At 41.7% G+C, this 18633-nt stretch overlaps 2 protein-coding genes across 5 annotated transcripts in view; one reads left to right on the forward strand and one right to left on the reverse strand.

Annotated features, from left to right (window-relative positions):
• ZNF827 (zinc finger protein 827) overlaps positions 1–17585 on the reverse strand; it is a 165070-nt gene extending 147485 nt beyond the window's left edge. The window contains exons 1-4 of one of the 2 annotated variants that reach the window (XM_068680860.1): positions 17473–17532; positions 8493–8587; positions 2653–2774; positions 909–998 (exon numbers count right to left, since the gene is read on the reverse strand). The gene's annotated coding sequence lies outside the window, so the exon portion shown is untranslated. Of the gene's footprint in view, positions 1–908; positions 999–2652; positions 2775–8492; positions 8588–17472 lie in introns of both variants that reach the window. The other variant, XM_068680859.1, reaches the window with a different exon arrangement.
• LSM6 (LSM6 homolog, U6 small nuclear RNA and mRNA degradation associated) lies at positions 9781–14629 on the forward strand. 3 transcript variants are annotated; one of them, XM_068680898.1, is made up of 4 exons: positions 9781–9925; positions 10091–10202; positions 12750–12863; positions 14471–14629. In XM_068680898.1, exons 2-4 carry the CDS (start codon positions 10109–10111, stop codon positions 14503–14505), a joined length of 243 nt encoding a protein of 80 aa, XP_068536999.1. In that variant the 5' UTR covers positions 9781–9925; positions 10091–10108; the 3' UTR covers positions 14506–14629. The 3 variants fall into 3 exon arrangements, with proteins under 3 accessions (XP_068536999.1, XP_068536998.1, XP_068537000.1); XM_068680897.1 differs by having other exon boundaries at positions 9824–9975; positions 10103–10202; XM_068680899.1 differs by having other exon boundaries at positions 9860–9962; positions 10090–10202.
• Positions 17586–18633: the final 1048 nt, after the last annotated feature.

The following is an 18633-nucleotide window of genomic DNA, read 5'->3' on the forward strand; positions in this document are numbered from 1 at the left end:
TAATCGGGGCAAATATAAGCCTTTTATCAATTCAATTATCCATTTAAGGACTCACTCATTGAACTTAGCCATAAAATGTTAGAGTTGCAGTGCTGCTCCTGTCTATCAGCTTGCGTCCCTGTATTCTTTGTACCCTTAGGGACGTTTTATCTTTTGAGAAATGTGACAGCCTGCCTTCTGAGACTGGCCTCGGCAGAGTCCATAGCCAATATATTGACAGATAGAAGATAGCATGGAAAAGTGAAGCAGTTCACAGCTTACTTGGGTGTGTCAAGCTGCTTTTGTCACCAGCCAAAGGATCTTTGATCTTTTAAAGCTATAATGGGATCTTTCAAATCATTAACTTTTAATTGCTTCTGTTAATTGCATCTGATCCCCCCTTCAGCCCCCGGCGATCTGTGGATCTACAGCAGGATCACATCATACCCCCTTTCCCAATATTTTTACTTTTTGGAAAATACAATTAATGTATCTCCAAACACACTCTTTGGAGTGTTTCTTCATGGTCAGAAGAGCAGGTTCAAAATCAGGAAAATAATTTACTGATACTCACACTATTTCTGGTGTTTTCTGCTGAAATGTAAGGTGATAATTTCTACATGCAAGCTCAATCCTGCAGTTTCTCTTCCCTACATTTTGAAGAGGGATGAAGACAGACAGCTGTTTCAAAGTAAATTAAAAAAAAAAAAAGTCATGGCACCTCTAAGAATATACATGTTTGTAAAAATTACAGTCAGAATGATACAGGATTAGCTGTGGAATATTACAGGGATCTTCATGATCCCTGTCACACACCACTTCAGATTTTGCATGCCACAGATAGGCAGCTATGTTGATTTCAGTGCTTCCTTTAGGCAATACTACTATAGAGACTGGCCAACACTGTTTTCCTCCCTGTTTTGCCTCACCTGAATATTACTGTTTCAGTGCCCCATCATCCCAGCTACATGAGGGTTCGGGTTCCTGCTGAGAAGTGTTTTCTTTTAAAATTACAATTTCTGCAAAGGTAATGGAAAACAAATGAGTTACTTTTTGCGTTGCCAACATTCTTTTTACACTGTAGTATGCTTTTCAAGATCAAACTGTCAAAGTACCAAATGACACAACATTCAAAGTTGATTTTCTTGAATTTTAGTTTAAAGGAACAGCCTCTCTTGAGGATACGTATGCCCATATACTTTAATTTCCTGTCTTTAGCTGAAGTCACCAGTCAAATGCTAGCACAAGATACTCATTGGGGCTTGAGATTTCTTGCCACTTTACAGCCTTTTCAGCAGATACTCTTGTATACAAGGTTTAAGAACAGTGCAGCTTTGGACTTGCAGGATAAAATCTCCCAGGTAAGGGCTAGAAGTGTATTTAAGAGGGGACTTATGAAAAGGATGTTTAAAATCAGCCTTTAAAATCACTGGCAAATATTTCCTAGACAAAATATTGAATTTGCCGGTTTAACGTAGAACTGAAAGCCTAGGTTTTGGTACTGGGGTGCTGTCCTTTCTCAGAGAAATAAGTTTGCCCAGCTAATGGCACGCTATATGGCTGTCAATATCACTTTCAAGTTATTAGGTCCAATCAATGTTGAATAAAAGGAAAAAAAGGTGGTCAACAGGCAATCTAGCTTTCAGTTTAACACTCCCTTGAGGATTTTCATTATCCTTTCCTTTTCTGCTCTCAAGGTTAGCTCTAGCTAGCCTATTTCTAGCTTCAACTTCCTGGAGATAATGCACATCCACAATAGCCTTGCTCCTCCAACGTCAGTGTGCCCTTCCACCTGAGTAAGCAGAGTCCCTTCTCTCTTCTATTATTTGTGACCTTTTCCTGGGTTAAAAGGTCGCTCCTGAAGCAGGCGGGTTTCACTCCTTATGGTGATTGCAGTGCGGAAAGCAGGCTTCTACCTTGTTAGAAGTGACATCACTGTACATTAAAGACATCATATCTCCTTTCATATTAAAATGCCTGTCAGTTCTGCTGCTCACAGGCTGTAAATCTGCCACAGTATCCTGGGCTTGGGAGTTTTCATTATGAAAATATGAAGATAAGCACTCTGCTTCACTGTCAGAGGGAAAGTAGTCTGGTAGTAATGAGGTTACTTGAAAAATAAATATACAATTTCTGAAACATGGATTATTTAATGTGGAACAATTTTAAAAAGGAATCCTTTCTATTTCAATTCCTTTAAAAAGTCAAGCTTAAAACCCAGTGTGAGAACAGGGTGAATATACAGTCCTGTAGAATTTATTAATACATAGACTGTGCACTTACTCATGCAGTAAATCATTAGATTTTCCCTTTGACTTTGGCCCTCTAGCCTTGAGTGAAATGACATACCAGACTCTAACCTGTTTTTCATCTTTATATCATACAACTACTGAAAGACTTGTATGTTCTGCAGGAAAATGACAACGTTCAGTTTTTATATATACGACTTTAGAAAACGCATAGCAGAGAAGTACCTCACAAGCAGCAAAGAAAAATATAAATAATTACCGATCAGTGCCAATTACTAATTACTAAATTACTCTCAAGGCAAGATTAGGATATTAATACCTCACTATTAGGTAACGATTTTCATCCATCAATCTGAAAACACTAGGTATTTAATTCGTGTTTTGCAGAAGGGAAACTGAGTCACGGAGAGGTAAATTAACCCACCTTAACATTTGAGAGCAGCTCAGCATCTAAAGTGAGAGCAGATTCCACAGACTGGCCTGACTCGGTGTGCTTATTTCAAGCTGGAAGTTTGTTGGTACATCCCCAAATTGTTCACACAGAGCCTGTGATGATGATGATGATTATTAGTTAATGGATAAAATTATCACAGATGTTTCCTTATTATAAAAAAAACCTTCCTTCATCTTCTTAGAGAGTACCAATTCACTGCTATTGCCCATTTCCTTCTTCCTTAAATATTTGGAATTCCCTTCAATTGAGAAAACTTTAGCGTGGGAGCATAGCATATGTATTTTCAATCTCATCTTCCAGATCACATACTCCATTGTTGATACTCTGTTTGGGGAGCTGAAATGAATGGCTCAAGAGTTATTTATGGATGATGAAACTTTTCACCTCCAAGGCATTGATTTTAATGTCTGAACCCTACATCCAGAGACGGAAATAAATATATTTAGACTGTGCTGTGTGCATTACGTGAAATCAATTGGTAGTGTCAGTTCCAAGTAGGCAGGAGTTCAGGTGAAAACCATGTAAAAATAGATAGATGATGATTTGCATGAGGAAGGTGAATGTGTGGCATAGGAAGAATTCAGTAGCCAAGGAGATGACGTGCTCAGGCCGTGGTCTGAAGAGACCAGACCAGAGCATCCCACACATGTTGTGGAAGAAACCAGAGCATATGTCAGCTCAGCAGAGCTGGAAGTGAAACGAAGCAAGAAACCTAAGAAAGGCAGTCCATGGTAAAAACATGGCTTGCTTCTTCACTTCCCAGGAGATTTTCTTCCTCTTCTTTCTAGAATGAAGTCCTCTGTTCATGTAGACCAGAGCAAAGTAACGAGAGCTGCAGCTCCTTGATGAACCAAGTCATAAGGATTTATAACCCGCTTGAGAGCAATATTGCCAACACCTTCCTGGCCACAAAAGCCCGCAAGGACTACTGATCAGGCTTTTGAATCATCTCTTCTCCTCAGAAGAACCCTTCAGACCTTTTCAGCTTCATGGTCACAGGTCAAGTCTATGCTGAGTGGTTTCTCAGCGTTCACCATCGTTTCCAACATCCACACAGGCCCGTGGCAGCAGTAAGGGTGCAATTTTTAATGACGGGTCTGGATAGCTGCAGACACTTCACGTTACTGCCGTCTACGTTTTCTAAGTAGTGTAGGGTGAGTGGCAAAACACGGGTGTTGTCTTTGCCCTAAAGCCCCCACAGTTCCTAGGGCTCATAGAGCTGCACTGATGGCACAGCTTTCAGTGAAAACTGAAAGCCAAAAAATGGCCCACGAGCCAGTGTGTCGAGTTCCCTGCATCATCCCCCTCTCCTAGAGGTAATCATCAAAACTGTTATCGCAGATTCGAAGGACTTAGGTGACAGTGTTCAATACCATTTTTATATAATTTTCCCAGCAATATCTTTTCCTCATCGAAATAGTCAAGAGTAAAATATATAGGAATATTTTCTTGCATGTGCACGAACACCAGGGAATCAGACCTGAACACGGTGTTCGAGGTTAACGGCAGACCCTGGGGACTGGGTCACAGGCAGTCGCACCACATTGACAGCTCTATATTTATAGCTAGCATCCTTATTTTCACTAGGATATGCACAAAAGGATAATAAAGTTAAAAAGACAGGAGTTGCATAATGTACTCAGTGCAAAATTAGCTTTTGACTTAATATGAAAATTTATGCCTTTGTTTTATTCTGAACAAAACTGTTTATCTTGCATACAGAGTTTCTAGTCCGCCCACCTGATTTTACCTTTTTTTATATATATATCTATATAAAGCTACAAAATCATCCTATTCAATTTTGCTTCCTTATCCTCAGGAATAGCGATTTGGTAGTCAATGGTCAGGAATTAAGGGTACTGGAAAATACCAGCCCACAAATGCCCTAGGAGTGACCCAACATTGACATTAAATCACATTTTATTTCTAAAGAAATTGTGCTCTCCAGCTCTGCAGCTAATAAAGGTACAGAAAGAACAGAGTGATTACACCGTAGTCTCCATTATTTTAAATACTGAATTGTTTAGTTTCCTGGATTAACAGCGGACTATGTAATTATTTTTAAAGTTACTGAAACTAGGAATACTTGATTTTTTCTATAAATATCTTTCCTATTTTTCCTCCACTTCAGAAATAACATACACTAATAAAAATAGCTTCTTCCATCTAATCAAGTTTCTGTTAATTAAGTGAATGTGGGAACTGAGCCACCGAGGATGCAAGTGATTCACCCAAGGTCACCCTGGAAGCCTCTGGCAGAGGCATATGGGAACCCAGGCAGTCTGACCAACACAACACCATCAGTTTTTTGCCTCTTTCCAGTATCCTCACGAGAGTAACACGTACCAGCCCTGAACACTGACTCTGCAGCCTCCACTCCTGGCTTCCAGTCTGGCTAATATCCAGAAAGGCACTCCTCACACTGACAAACTGAATCACTGCATGCTTATTTTTGTTAACACTTGAGCAATATTTTTATTTGCAGTTCAGTAACGTCTAAGGAGCTTCTTCATACTGTACAACATCAGAAACAAAAGGCTTACAACCCCAGAGCTTAAAGCCTTGATCTTTTGTTTGCATCACCATTTTCCAGTATTTTTTCTTGATATGTTCCAGGGCAAATGCTTCAAATTTCTCAGGTATCTATACTTTTATATATAATATACACACACACACACACACATATATATTTAGTACTGTGGTCTGCATCAGTAAAACTCAGTTTGCTACTATCACAACTGTTCCTTTAACTGTGCTAGCTGTCCCATCTAGTGAAGTAGCACTGCTGGGCTCAGGCTTAATGTTTTACATTTTCTGGAAGACTGCAATGTGTTGATGGAAAGCAAACAAACAAAACAAAAACCCCAAAACACAAGTTATTTTAGGCTCAATCCACAATAAAAATAAAAATAATAATAATAATAATAATAAAAAGGCTCTATGGCTCTTTCCAAGGAGAGATCAACACATTTTTTTTCCCATATACGGAATACCTGTGAAGGCTCACAGGTAAATGGAAAAAATGCATTGAGAGGCCAGAAGAAGTCAGGGGGTGGCAGCTCCCATCAGTTCCCCAAAAGAGAATTATTCTTCCCACAAGTCTACTCCTGTACTAGAGCTTCAGCTGAATCCTTAGGTGGAAAGGGTCAGAGGGACAGAAAGGCGGCTGAACGCTTCCCAATCCTCCTTTTTGAAACAAGGTGTGGGCTGTTTTCACCACACAATGAGTTAGAGCAGCCCTGTGTTTACCTCATATCCTCAGGTGGCCATCAGAAGCACTGCTGGGGAGCTGGGCACTAACCTTGCAGATGCTTTACACCAGCGGGTCAGTTACAAGGAACCATTTGAGCTCATCTCTGGGCTTAACCTTGACACCAGGATTTTAACCTGAAGTACTGAATTAGCATCAAACTGGCTATGGAAAAATTTACATTGAAATGTCATCTGGCATTGATATTCTGTACTGAAGAAAATAAAGAACTTGTGTTTCTCTGATGTAAGTATTTTAGAAAGTTTAAACATAAAAGGCTGGGTCCAATTTGATTGTAATTTGGATATAATCTAGCTAAGTGTTTCAAAAAATTAAAAAAAAAATAAAAATTGAGCCTTTACTTAATGTAACAGAAAGCACAGTTTTCACGTGATCTATTAAACTGTACTTGAACCAAACAGAAAGCTTCAGACAAAAACATGTTACAAAAGGTAATCATGTCACTTAATCCGTATCGGATGACATGAACATCCCAGGTTGGGGAACGCAAAGCAAGAACCTGAAGACAACAGAATTTTTTTATGCCCTTTGTCTGAAATCTGTAGGACAGAACCTATATATACATACATATATATATACATATATATGTATATATATATATATATATGTATGTATATATATATGTATGTATATATAGGTTCTGTGATATATATATATATATAATATATATATATATAATAATTATATATATATATATATATATATAATTAAGGTCCAATTTAAAAATGCATTAACTTTTTAATTGAGAACATGGCTGGGAATCAGCAGTTCTGATGATCTTAGCATAGCATTGGATATAATGTTGGATAACTAAGCCTTCATTTAAGGGAAAAAACCTTTAATCTTTCACTGCATAGGAGCAGATAGAGTGTCATTCAAATGCCAAAAGGCTTGAATTCTCCCATCAAAATGCATGCAAAGAGAATTTCAAACCTCTTAAGGCTCACAAGAAAGCTTATCCCTTGGGTGAACCAAGGAGAGCACTGCCAGGAACTCTGAGGGAGTTACATGAACTCTGAAAGCTTCTAGAGACCTTCCCTTTCTTTTCTACAGACCTGAAAGTCCTGGAGGAAGAGAGAAAGCCTTGGGCTGGGTTCTCACGTTGTTATCCTCGGCTCCCTGAAGACCTGCCACTTGGATTGAAAAAGCCTTTTTGTCGTGATGCTGAGCAGCACAAGGCACCAATGTGCTCAGTTCTTCCTCAGGGATCCTCTGGGATTGCTTCAGAGAAAACATCTGAGGCGCTTCCTTGACGCAAACATCGTGGAATGGACTTGAACCTGAGCCCCCTCAAGACTGTTGGCTCAGGCCAGTGGGCAAAGTGATTTTTCAGCAGCCAAGATCTGCTGCTGAGACTTTGGCTTCCAAAAACAAGCTGTGACAACTATCAGCCTAATGGTTACCCTTTTGGTACCAGCTCACTGAGATGGATTGGTTTTGAAACTTTCAAGATTTTTTTAGAGGTGCCCAGAGCGCACAGGGGTAGTTACCAAAACCTCCACTGACTTCAGCAGGAGCAGAATATCACCTTCCATCTCTCAAACTCTGGAAATGTGCTACAGCATTTACTTAAGGGCCCTCAGGAAACCCTGCGACTTCAGTGTTAATCGTAAATTGCAGGGTTCTCCACCTTGACGTTATTTCATGGAGGCTGATGCCTTCTGCCCCACACTCTCGGAGGCTCTTAAAAAGAAGTTTCCCTGGATTTGGTTCTCAGCCCCATATTTCCTTGCATATTTTTCTTTTTTTTTTTTAATCTAAGTAGGTTCCAAAGTTGATTGTTAATGTCTTGGGGTATGCCATGACTTTGGCCCAAATAGGTTTGTCCTCTGTGACAGAACTGTCAGGTGAAGATTGTTTCATACATCTTTTTTCATCCACTGATTGTAGCCAGGTATTATTTAGGCTGAATTCAAAGCCTTCCCACAGATATTCTTTTGTCATCTGGATTGTTGTTCTGCATTTAACTTATCTAAATGGTGTTCCTTTCAGAAGAGCTAGAAGAATTGGACGACCCTTTTTAACACGTTCTGTGTTATATGGCCATCTCACTCTACGGAAATGCTTTTATTTCAACTGGCTGGAAAGAAAAATCTCCCTAACTTTGAAGTGTTTTTTATTGCATTGAAAAGAGAGAACGAGAGACTGTCAAATCCCATTTCATTTTTTAAAGCTAACTGTAAAGTTTTAATTAGGTCCTCTGAACAAAGATTCCGAGATGCTTCATGTTTAAGAGTTAGCGATAGTATACGAGCTGCCGACTTCCATCATTAAGTTCAGTTGACAAAGGCCAATGCAACTTTTTCTTTGTAACTTTGTAACCATTTATGTTTGAGGTGAAGATGTTAATATGGAAATTTTGCGAGCTGGGAATGAGTACGAACTATCATTGTAATTTATGACCTTTCATCTAAGGCCAAATGTAAAGGCAATCACAACTGTTCTATATCTCAAGGCCAGCACATAGCAGATGTATGAAATTTGAAAGTGTTAGACATAAACTTTTATTACCAAATTATAAATAATTTCTACCACTTACAATGTTCACCTTTCAAGTTCATCTTGATTAAAACACAAGGGCAGCATCTCGCTGACTTCAATGAGTTGCACAGCTGGAAAAACTCTCTCAGTGCACTATGAAAGGATAAAGCAACACAGTATTTAGAAGAATCTACTCATAGCAACGCACACAAAGTTTTAGATTTAAATCCTTTTTCATCTAGATGACCGAAACAACAACAAAAAAAGAGAATCATTAAACAATGAGGTCTGAATTTTATTTTCATTCCTGAAGCTTTGAATTCTGTAAGCAATCTGCTGGATGTGGATTACTTAAACCCTTTGAAGACCACCTTCCTGAGGTCATTTGGATTTCATCACTCAGGAAATAAAGCATTCCTTAGGTTGTGCATTAACAGATGTAGATTCAGGAAGATTATGTAATCAGAAGATAGGAATTTTCTTTCCAGGTCAAATCCCACCACACCAAAGTGCTCGTTAATGTATGTCTTATTGCATGAAGGTTAATTTACCCCTAAGAACAGCATGTGAGATTGTTTAGAGACCTATGGCAATGCTGGAAACATTAACAGAGATTTGGATTCGTGACTTGGCCTCAAAGCATGGGAGCGGGGAGGATATGAAACCGTTGGCCATTTCGATTCGGGTGTCTCAGAATAGACACATTTGTAAACGCAGTAATGGTATTAAGAAGGGAATTAGGAGGATTTGGGTGGCATCAAACACCCCAAAAACAAACCTGGCACCCACGCGACACGGTGCCGCCTGCTCCCCGAGGTGCCCGTGCGTCAGGCCAGGATGGGCCTGGTGCTGAGGGGCGCCCGGCAGCACAGCCATGGTGGGCCTGGCTGCCTGGCCGTGGCTGGTCTGCAGCCCCAGGATGAAGGCCTCCTGGCCCGAGGTTTGGGCTGTTTTTCTTTTATTTTGGGCTGTGTTTGGGGGAGATGTGGCTGAAATTGCGTTTAAAAAAAGGCAACTCAGGAAGGGCGAATGCTTGGCCACGTTCTGAAGAAAAAATTTTTCCCTGTTCTGAAGAGCACGTTTTCTGGAGCAAGTTTTCCCTCTATTACAAGAATTAAAAAGGTTTTTTTAATCAATAAGGGAAGAATAAAGAAAAAAAAGTCAGTCCAGATGCTTTCATGCTTTCAGAGGGTCAACTCTACCAGGAGTTTGGGTCATGCTACCAAACTCCTAACAACCAAGGCGTTTTGTTTGCTTGTGGGTTTTATTAATTATTATTATTATTTTATTGTTACTAAGTATTATTATTTGTAATCTTGTTGAAGAACTTGGCACAGTTCCTAACGCGGGGACCAGCCCCCGCGGGTTCCTGTCGGGGCGGGCCGGCTGCCGGCGCTGCGCGCGCCGCGCTTTGTCCCTAGCGGCGCGCCGTAGTAGGGCTGCCCGCATTGGCCGCGAGCGGGCCGGGGCGCGCGCAGGAGGCGGCGGCGGGTGAGCGGCGGCGCCCAACGGTCCCCAACGGCCGCGGGCTAACGGCCGCCGTGACGGGGCCGGGTGGGAGGGAGGGCGGGAGGAAGGGAGGCTCCGTGCCGGGCGGCGGGGGGTGCCGGGCCGCCCCCACAGGCGCTCAGCCGCTGCCCGCGCCTCTCCCCGCAGCCCCGCTCGGAGCCCAGGATGAGCCTGCGGAAGCAAACCCCCAGCGACTTCCTGAAGCAGATCATCGGCCGGCCCGTGGTGGTGAAGCTCAACTCCGGCGTGGATTACCGAGGTGAGCTCGCAGCAAGCCCCGGACAGCGCTGCTCGGGGAGCTGCACGGCCAGACCTGGCCGCAGGGCGGGGACAGCAAGGGGAGGGAGCAGCTCTGGGGAAAGCGGCGGGGAGGAGGGTAACGGCGGGTTTACGGATCAGAAATACCCATCTAAATCATTACAACCCCTGGCCGCAGCGGTTGACTGCAGTCTCAAGACGAGCCTGAGTTTCTAAATCAAGTTTTTTAAAGGTGGGTTTGACTCACAGCTCCTGAAATGGTCGGCCCCTCAGTGCGCTGACAGCACGCCTTTTTGAAGCCACCCCTTTCCTGTTCTCCAACTCCTAGCACAGACCTTGGTCCAGAAAAGCTTCAAACAGTAACCTGTGCTATCAGCAACTACATGGGGATTAAATAGGACGAGTTGTGTGCTTGGTTAAACAGCTCCTAAACTCCTGTTGGATCAAGACACACAGGGATACAGAAGAAAGCTCAGTGTGTTTTTTGCACCTCTGTGCCCAGTGTTTTTTAACACAGTCAAACAGTTTTATTCCAGAACGCTTTGGCTTATCTGCAGACCTTCATGCACTCTATGCAGGATTATAGGGTGTTTTTTATGTTAAGTTTAATTTACTGCTTAAAAAACACCCTATAATCCTGGGATTATATAAGGGGAGTATGTTAAGTTCATACTCCCCTTAGGCTAAGACTATCAGCCTGCCAATTTTTTTCCCCAATAGTGTCCAAACGTAACTGAAACTATCACAATCTCCTATCAAACACAAGCTAGGCACTTTATTCTAGAATGATTTAAACGTTACCATTGTGCCAGAGATACCTGTTACAGGTAGGTTCAATTCAGTGGGCAAAGCTTAGTGCTTGTGAGACAAGACTTGTTTGTCCTGTGACAGGAGCCTTTGCATTCTGACAGCTTCAAATTCTTGCTCACTGACAGGGCAAGCAGTGCCTTATTATCCCTTCCTGTTCCTCTTCAGTGTCTCTCAGCTGATGAAATTTGCAATCTGTCACTTCTGTAAATTCATTCTTGCAGGATTATGTAGTGGCAGCTCATTCAAGGTGATTAAAGCGAGTCATCACTTGCCTAAGAGTACATGCAAGGTGTTTTTTGATATACTTCCTATGTTCCATAAGAACATTGGTACCTTTTACTCATTAAGATACATTTGTAACCTGCCCCCTTAGCTAGGCCTGGAACTCTGCTAGTTTAATGTGCCTACAGGCAGGCCTACAAGGAGCTAAAGAACACTGAACAGTCAGGTTTTCCCCTTTGTGTGGAAACAGAGAAGAAAAACACATACAGGAAAATAACAATCCTCAAACCATTACAGGTTGGCAGAAAAACCTAAATTCCTAATTATTTAATGGAATATATTACAGTAACACTTCTGGAAAATGAGAACATGCCCTAGAGGAAGATTCTCAGTCTGGAGTTTTCTTCCTCTCCTCAGTACAGCAATGTACTGTAATTCCTGACTTTTAATACTAGGTAAATAAGTGAGGTTCTTCTCAATTTTAGTAGTGGCAGTAGTTTTAGTGGTAGGGTCTGTGCAGCAATGAAGTTGGAAAAATGCACAGGCAAGACTGAGGTAAGAACAGCTTTTTAGAAGTTGTTTCATGTACACACAAAATCAGAGTGCGTTTTCTGAGCAATTCTTCTGTTAATCCCCACGTTCAGTTTGTTACAGAAATGGTCTGTTCATTAGCTAAGTTTAATTTAGCGCTGGCCGTAGTGGTGAGTGCAGATCCCGAGGAGTGCTTATGAATAAAAATGCCATCATACTGCCAGCACAGTGCAAGTACTGTGTCAACAAGGTGCAGCCTGAACAGGGGCTATGAGAAGTCAGAATACAAAAGCTTCTAAAGGCAGTGCATGTTATGCATATTTTGCAAATGCATATTTTCCTGATCAAGAGACCAGCTAATATAACAGATTTTTTTTCATGCTGTGTGTTAATTAAGCAGTGTAATTTTATTTTTGTGCGAAGATATCAGTGTCATTTGGAAACCCCTTGCCTGTTCAAAGTGATTTAGAACTTTGCTCACACAAAAACAGACTGGCAGCCCATGTTATTCTGGGTCTGTGAGCATAAAAATCAATCTGAAAAATGTATACAGTGTCCTGTATTGAAAGGGTTATTTTTCAGATACATCCTTGACAGGCTTTAATTAAACTGAACTTAATAGTTTTGTTCTTAGGCTACCCTGTTACACCTAATGTCACAAGTTCTTCTTGGGCATAAAACAAGCAAGAAGGGACAACTAAACTTTCAAGTGGAGGTTGTTGATCTTCTGGAAGTTGTGCCTCAGTGACTCCTCCCCCCCCCATCCTTATATCAACTGATAAAGTTGCTGCTAGAGGACCTGGGGTTCCTTACTCACAGTGTCATTCTTTTAAGAATCCTGTGATCCACTGACTCACCTGCAAGCTTGGGCTTTTAGTTTGTTGTAAAGAGTTTTGTTTTCTTCCCTGTACTGTTCAAATGCAATGCATTTTTATTTCTTTAAAAGTAAGTTTAAGCTGATTCACTGTTAAACTGTCACCTTCAGGTGTCCTGGCTTGCCTGGATGGGTATATGAACATAGCTCTGGAACAGACAGAAGAATACGTAAATGGACAATTAAAGAACAAGTATGGGGACGCCTTTATCCGAGGAAATAATGGTAACTCCTCCTCCCTGTGTTATTGCTCAGTAAAAGAATGGTATTCTACATCTGAGGTGTGACTGAGGTGTTAGCAGGTTCCCTTTAAGAATATTCCTTCCATAATTCCTTGGAAACTTTAATATGTTTACTTGTTATAGTGCCCTTTTCAGGGTCTGTGCTTTTCCTCATTCCCATGTCCCTTTTTGCCTCTGAACTCAGAGTTCTTTAGGAGAAGCGTGCTCTTTTCTATTCACTCATAGACCCCAAGTTCCTGTCACTTGATGGGGTTACTTTTGCACCCACTGCCTGCCAAGGTGACCTCTCCTCCACAGTAAGTTCAGTGTTTTGCTAGGAAAACTGCCGGACACATGGATGATACGGACAGCTCTGTGTTCCTGAGGTGTGAATGCCCCAGCCTGAACACACCTGGATGAGTGGTGTTCATTAGTACTGCAGGCTATTTTTATAGTAGAGGTTCTGTGATCAGTCAAGAAAAATCACTTGCCCTTCATTATTGAACCCTGAACTGTCCCAGTGCAGTACATGAATTTTAGTGTGCTGCAAGGACAGTTAGCATCCTTCCCCCTGCAAGAACCTTGCTTCTAATCATGGGCTGATGGTATCCCAGGCTCCTGGAATGATGCTGTGGTATCAGACAGTTAGGCTGTAGCAGCAGGACATGCCAGGGAGAATATCTAAAAATAGAAAAGGTTCAAAAGCCAGATGTGAAGAGACTTGTAGAAAAGGTAAATTAAGCAGTGTTTGCCTAAGTTACTAGAAAAGAAAGCACAAGCCAGGAAAGGGAATAGAAAGAAACAAGAACTGAATCTCGCATTACATAAGTAGTCGAGGAGACTGTGGCACCAGCGTGAAAGATTCTGTTCTGTTTTGGGAGGAGAAACAATCCTTGAGCAAGGCCAAGTGCTTTTTTGCAAGGAATTTAGCTTATTATGATAAGAAGTACTGTGGCACTGCAGCTGGACAATCAATTATGGAAATAAGAATTTATAATAGAAGTTAATAACAATTGGATAAGAGGGAGGAAAATGAAGTACAGGCTGGGCAGAGAGCTTAAGATATCCCAGGTTTAGGAGCATGATACAATTTCATGTTGTGGACATTCAAAATACAGTTTGCATAGTCCCACTCTCAGGTAAGAAACATTCCTAAGAAGTGCCTGGGAAACACTGCATCAGATGGTGCTCTGGTGTCACCAGCCAAGTAGGCAAGAGATGCCTGCTGCCGCATGGGTAATTAGCTTTGCCAGAAGTGCCTGGGATTTCGGCTCTTGTTGAAAGACCGTAACATTCATGTCTAACACCCTTAATTCTGCTGTGTAAAGATTTTATCATGCTCTCCTCAGTAATGCTGCAGGGTAGCTGGGTTTATTCTCATCTGCCAGAGTGTATGGTTTGGTTCTGGATATAATACTGAGCCAAGTTAGTACATAATGTATAAATTTAATAACATTTCTTGAAACTTGAATGTTACAGACTTCGTTCATGCTGAAGGGGATTCATTACGCTTACTTTACAAGCCATGGAACTAAGATGTTTTAAATAAACAGTCTTCTGCACGGCATTTACTGCAGCCCTCTTATGTGTGCCATTTTCTCGTTTTCACAGTATTGTACATAAGCACACAGAAGAGAAGGATGTGAAGATGCCAGAAGGAGGCTAATTTGTACTTGTGAACCTTTCCAAAGGGATGAGAAGTATTTGATTTGCAGTTAATAACTCACAAGTGTTTAAATATTTTTTTTAAATAAATGTAAATGAGTCTAAGCTTCCTCAATGTTTTTGTTTCAAAATACTGCTTTGTTCCACAGTACAGAAATAAGTAAAAATTAAGCATGTAACAGTACCACAAGACTAATTCAAAGCAACAGCTCATTTGGTTACACTAGCAGTCACAGAAATACTGATTGGAGGTAAGCAGGTGTAGAATCACAGCCATGGCAAAGCGATCATTTAACTGATGTTGGGAAGGAAAAAGAATCAGGTGACAGCGACCTGTCTTTTTTGGAAAAGATTCAGCTTTAAATGCCAAACTGTAGCAAGAGTCATTGGGTAAAAAGTTCAGCTGCTGACTGTTAAATTACCCGAAACATCTTGAATTGTGGAATGGAATCAAGGGATGCAACAGTGACACTTCAACAATTAGGGGTGGGGAAAGAATTGAGTCAAATGGAAGAAAAACCCTAAGGGGGAGCACTGCACCCGCTGTGGAAGTCAGTCACCAGTGAAAAGCTCTCAGCTGGTAGCCCAGCACAGCTAGCAGCCACTTCACCTCCCACTCCGTACTTCCCTCCCTCCCCAACTGCAGTTACCTTTGTTTTGGTTTTGCATCTCTTTCCAAACACAAAGGACTTCTTCAATAAAAAGCATTTTAAGCTATTATTTAAAGCTATTCCTCAAAACAGACAAGAAATCTAAAAGCTTTTGCTATATCACACATATCCTGTTCAGATAGCTTGCTTTTTCTCCTCACAACTTAGCACCATCCATACATTGTTTTCTTTATGTGCTAGCCAGAAATGTGAAAAAAAATACATTGAGCTCATAACGTGGGGTATGCATAAGGGAAAGAGAAATATCTGTGCAGGCAATGAAGTCGGAACTTGTTTGTTTACATTCTGCATCAACCCTCCCAGTTAATCAAAGACAAGCAAGTAAATCCAGCTCAGTTTTAGATGGATACTTGCATCGATTTATAAAACCTCTCTTCTCCTTTTACTTGCAGTCAGACAAGAAATAAATATGAAGGTTCAGGTGTTTCTTAGTCTGAGCATTACTGCACTTAACATCCAAATTTTTCAAAAACACTTTCTTGTTCCTCAGGACAAGGTTATAATTTAGGGTACTGTGTCTCATGATGAGGTTATTTAGCCTTTTTTTTTTTTTAAATGAGTTTTCTGAAGCCCTCCTTTATTCTTTGAGTAGCTTACAGTGTCTCCAAGAATAAGAAAATACTTCTAGCTGTGGATGGATGAACACAAGACAACTGTGTTAGTGTAACATTGCCCCATTCTTTTCAAGTACCAGTAGCTCTAATGCGAGTAACATTTCAATTATCCAAGGCAGAAAATGTAGGTTGCTTTTTTAAAAAAGTCAGGGAATAATTCCAAATTATTTTGCAATTAATAGTTAACCTTTCTACATTAAAGACTTCAGAAGCCACTACAGAACACACAAATAGAGACGCTACTTTATAAAATGCTTCAATAATTTATCTTCCTTTGACAAGGGCTTGAAAATGGTCCAGGATGTGAGTACAAATCACCAACGTGCTCTTTTGTAAGTGACTTCTAAAAAAAGAAAAAGATGTGCTCCAAGTGGAGCACGCAGTTGCTCATTTGTTTTGTCATTTTTATACAGCTGGCAGGTTACTGTGCTCTTTCAGTCCCTGAGACTTTTTTTTTTATCATTCCTCCTCTATCTACCCAGCTGTAGCAACACATGTTGTATAGACTTTACATTATTCTCAAGTGCTTACACCTCTAACTTGATCACTGCAGTTCTGTTCCTAAATGGCTGATTACAGAACAACTTTCAATTGTGATTGGCTACTTCAAAGGCAGTGCATGGTCTAATCACAAATTAAACCCCAACTTTGGAAAATACTGTTTAAATACTGAGATTTTAATGTGGTTTAGATTATGAAGTCACGATTTGCTACATGTGATTGATAAAATTTGTGTTAAAGAAGAGCTGTTGCAATCCACATTCAAGTTTAAAAATAATTAAATGTTTAATTCCCACAATCACTGGCCTTCATGTACGTTTTTCAAGGTTTTCCTCTTAATTCAAGCTTCAGCCCCTATGTTGAATCAAGCAAACATTTAAGCCTTACTTCAATTATTCGTTCCAATGTTTGTTTTGAGCTGGATACAACATTCATCGTGGTTTTATCTTACTTCTCTTTATTTTGCCTATCTTTTAGATTTTGTTTTGACTTACAGTGTTGTATGTGACAACATACCAGCTACAAGTAAATCAGACGCTGGGCAGTCAGCTCTCAGAGTAGCACATGGAACGCTATCCAAAATTTAAGGCAAGCTTTCTCATGATACATGTATATAAACACCATAGAATGATGCATTTCACAAACTCTTGGTGCTTAGAAATCACTCAGCCACATTTATACGATCCTTACTCCACTGGGAAAAGATCCACAGACAGGATCAGGCAGTAACACACCCTTCATTTTACCTAACTTACTATGTCCTGATGCTCTTTCCCTAGCAGCTAGGTATCAAACTTAACCTTGAGTGACTTACACTTGCTTAGCCATAACAGCAGCCACTTCACTTAAAAGAATGCCTCCAAAATCAAATAATCAAAACCTAACCAACAAATTAGTTGAGTTTCAAAGGACAGAGCTGTGTTTCCCTACCTCAGTAACTTCACACAGGATCACTCCATGAAACCAAGGCCACCCAAGCACTTCCCCAGTCCCGCCCCCTCCCATGCTCTCAGGCAGACCCTGGGAAGAGCAGTAACACCAGAACCAATCAAGAAACCAAGTGGAAAAGCCCAACTACACCACAGCACCTTCAACAAAACCCTGCCCAGGAGCAGCAACACAGCAAGAGAAAGCACACCTGGAGAAGGAGCTGGGTACTTACCAGCAGCAAGGAGCAGGCCAAGGTGTGAGGTGCAGTTCTCACTAAAGCCCCAGTGCTCTGCAGGGAGCACAGAGAGCTGGGAGAGCTTTGCTTTAAAGGTGCACGCACTGCTGACCACTCACTTTTCCAATGGCCACCTGGCTCCTTGCTGAAAGGAAATCTAATGTAAAAGCGCTCCGAATGGTATTTCTGTGAGCTCTGCACAGCTTTCTCACAACATTATGGTGACAAAACAGCCGCCCAGAATGCTTTTGGGCACCACTTGCCCATGAAGCGCTGAGGTTCGTGCCCGGCTCCAAAACGGGTTACGCCACAGCGCTGCAGGTTTTGGCCGCATTGTTCACGGTAGCCAAAAGAATGTGTGAAAGTGTTTGCGAAGTGACGCCTTAGAGCATTTGACTGATGGTACCAGAGAGATGCCTGAGCTTTAATATGCCAACCCATGCCTGCGGCCGGCCCCAGCTCATTGTCATTTTTGAAAGCAAACAAACTGCAGAGCCAGTGGTTTAATGTCTGAGGTTCCTGTGCCAGAGAAAATGCACGGGGGCAAGCTTTCCCTGGCTGGTGCTGATCCTGCCCGTGAGGCCGTTTCACACGCAGTGCTGCAGTCAGGTTACCCCGAGCAGGCGTATCAAGCCGCCCGGCTGCGGGATCGCCAGCACCAAGCAGCACAACAGGAGCCCGCGGGCAGCTCCCCCTGCCTGTGCCACCTGCCTGGCCTTGCCCTTATCGAGCAGGGCAGCCAGGCGTTCTCATGAGAACAGCCTTCAAGAAGAGAGTTGTTTTCACAGGAAATCACATAACAGTTCAAATGGCCGAAAGGGAGAGCGTCTCTCCTCAGACAGGGTCAGATCTGCTCTGCACAGCACGACATGGGGAAAAAATCCATCCAGGCTGTCTGATGCTACCTGAATGTGGGGTGCCCAGCACCTGAAGGGACGTGCAGTTTACTCACTATCTGTATTCCTCCTGTTCTGCCTTACTAAAGCAGTTTTCCTAGTAAGCTCTTTGTTGCCAGTTCTCTCTTACTGAAATCCAGCAAGAGCCCTGCACCATCCCTCCCCGCTAATCCCCACCCGCACCCCCACACAGGCTCCAGTAGTTACCAAATAAAATAAAGTGGCAGGGGGTGGTTAAGCAGAATTTGTAAGAGAATGAGGC

This window comes from Anas acuta, chromosome 4 (assembly GCF_963932015.1).
Source record: "Anas acuta chromosome 4, bAnaAcu1.1, whole genome shotgun sequence".
In the NCBI taxonomy this organism is placed as follows: domain Eukaryota; kingdom Metazoa; phylum Chordata; class Aves; order Anseriformes; family Anatidae; genus Anas; species Anas acuta.

Coding starts and splice junctions, on each gene's coding strand:
- LSM6 (XM_068680898.1), top strand. CDS start 10,109: ATGAGCCTGCGGAAGCAAACCCCCAGCGACTTCCTGAAGCAGATCATC. Junction 10,203..12,749: donor CTCCGGCGTGGATTACCGAG/GTGAGCTCGCAG, acceptor TGTCACCTTCAG/GTGTCCTGGCTTGCCTGGAT. Junction 12,864..14,470: donor CTTTATCCGAGGAAATAATG/GTAACTCCTCCT, acceptor TCGTTTTCACAG/TATTGTACATAAGCACACAG.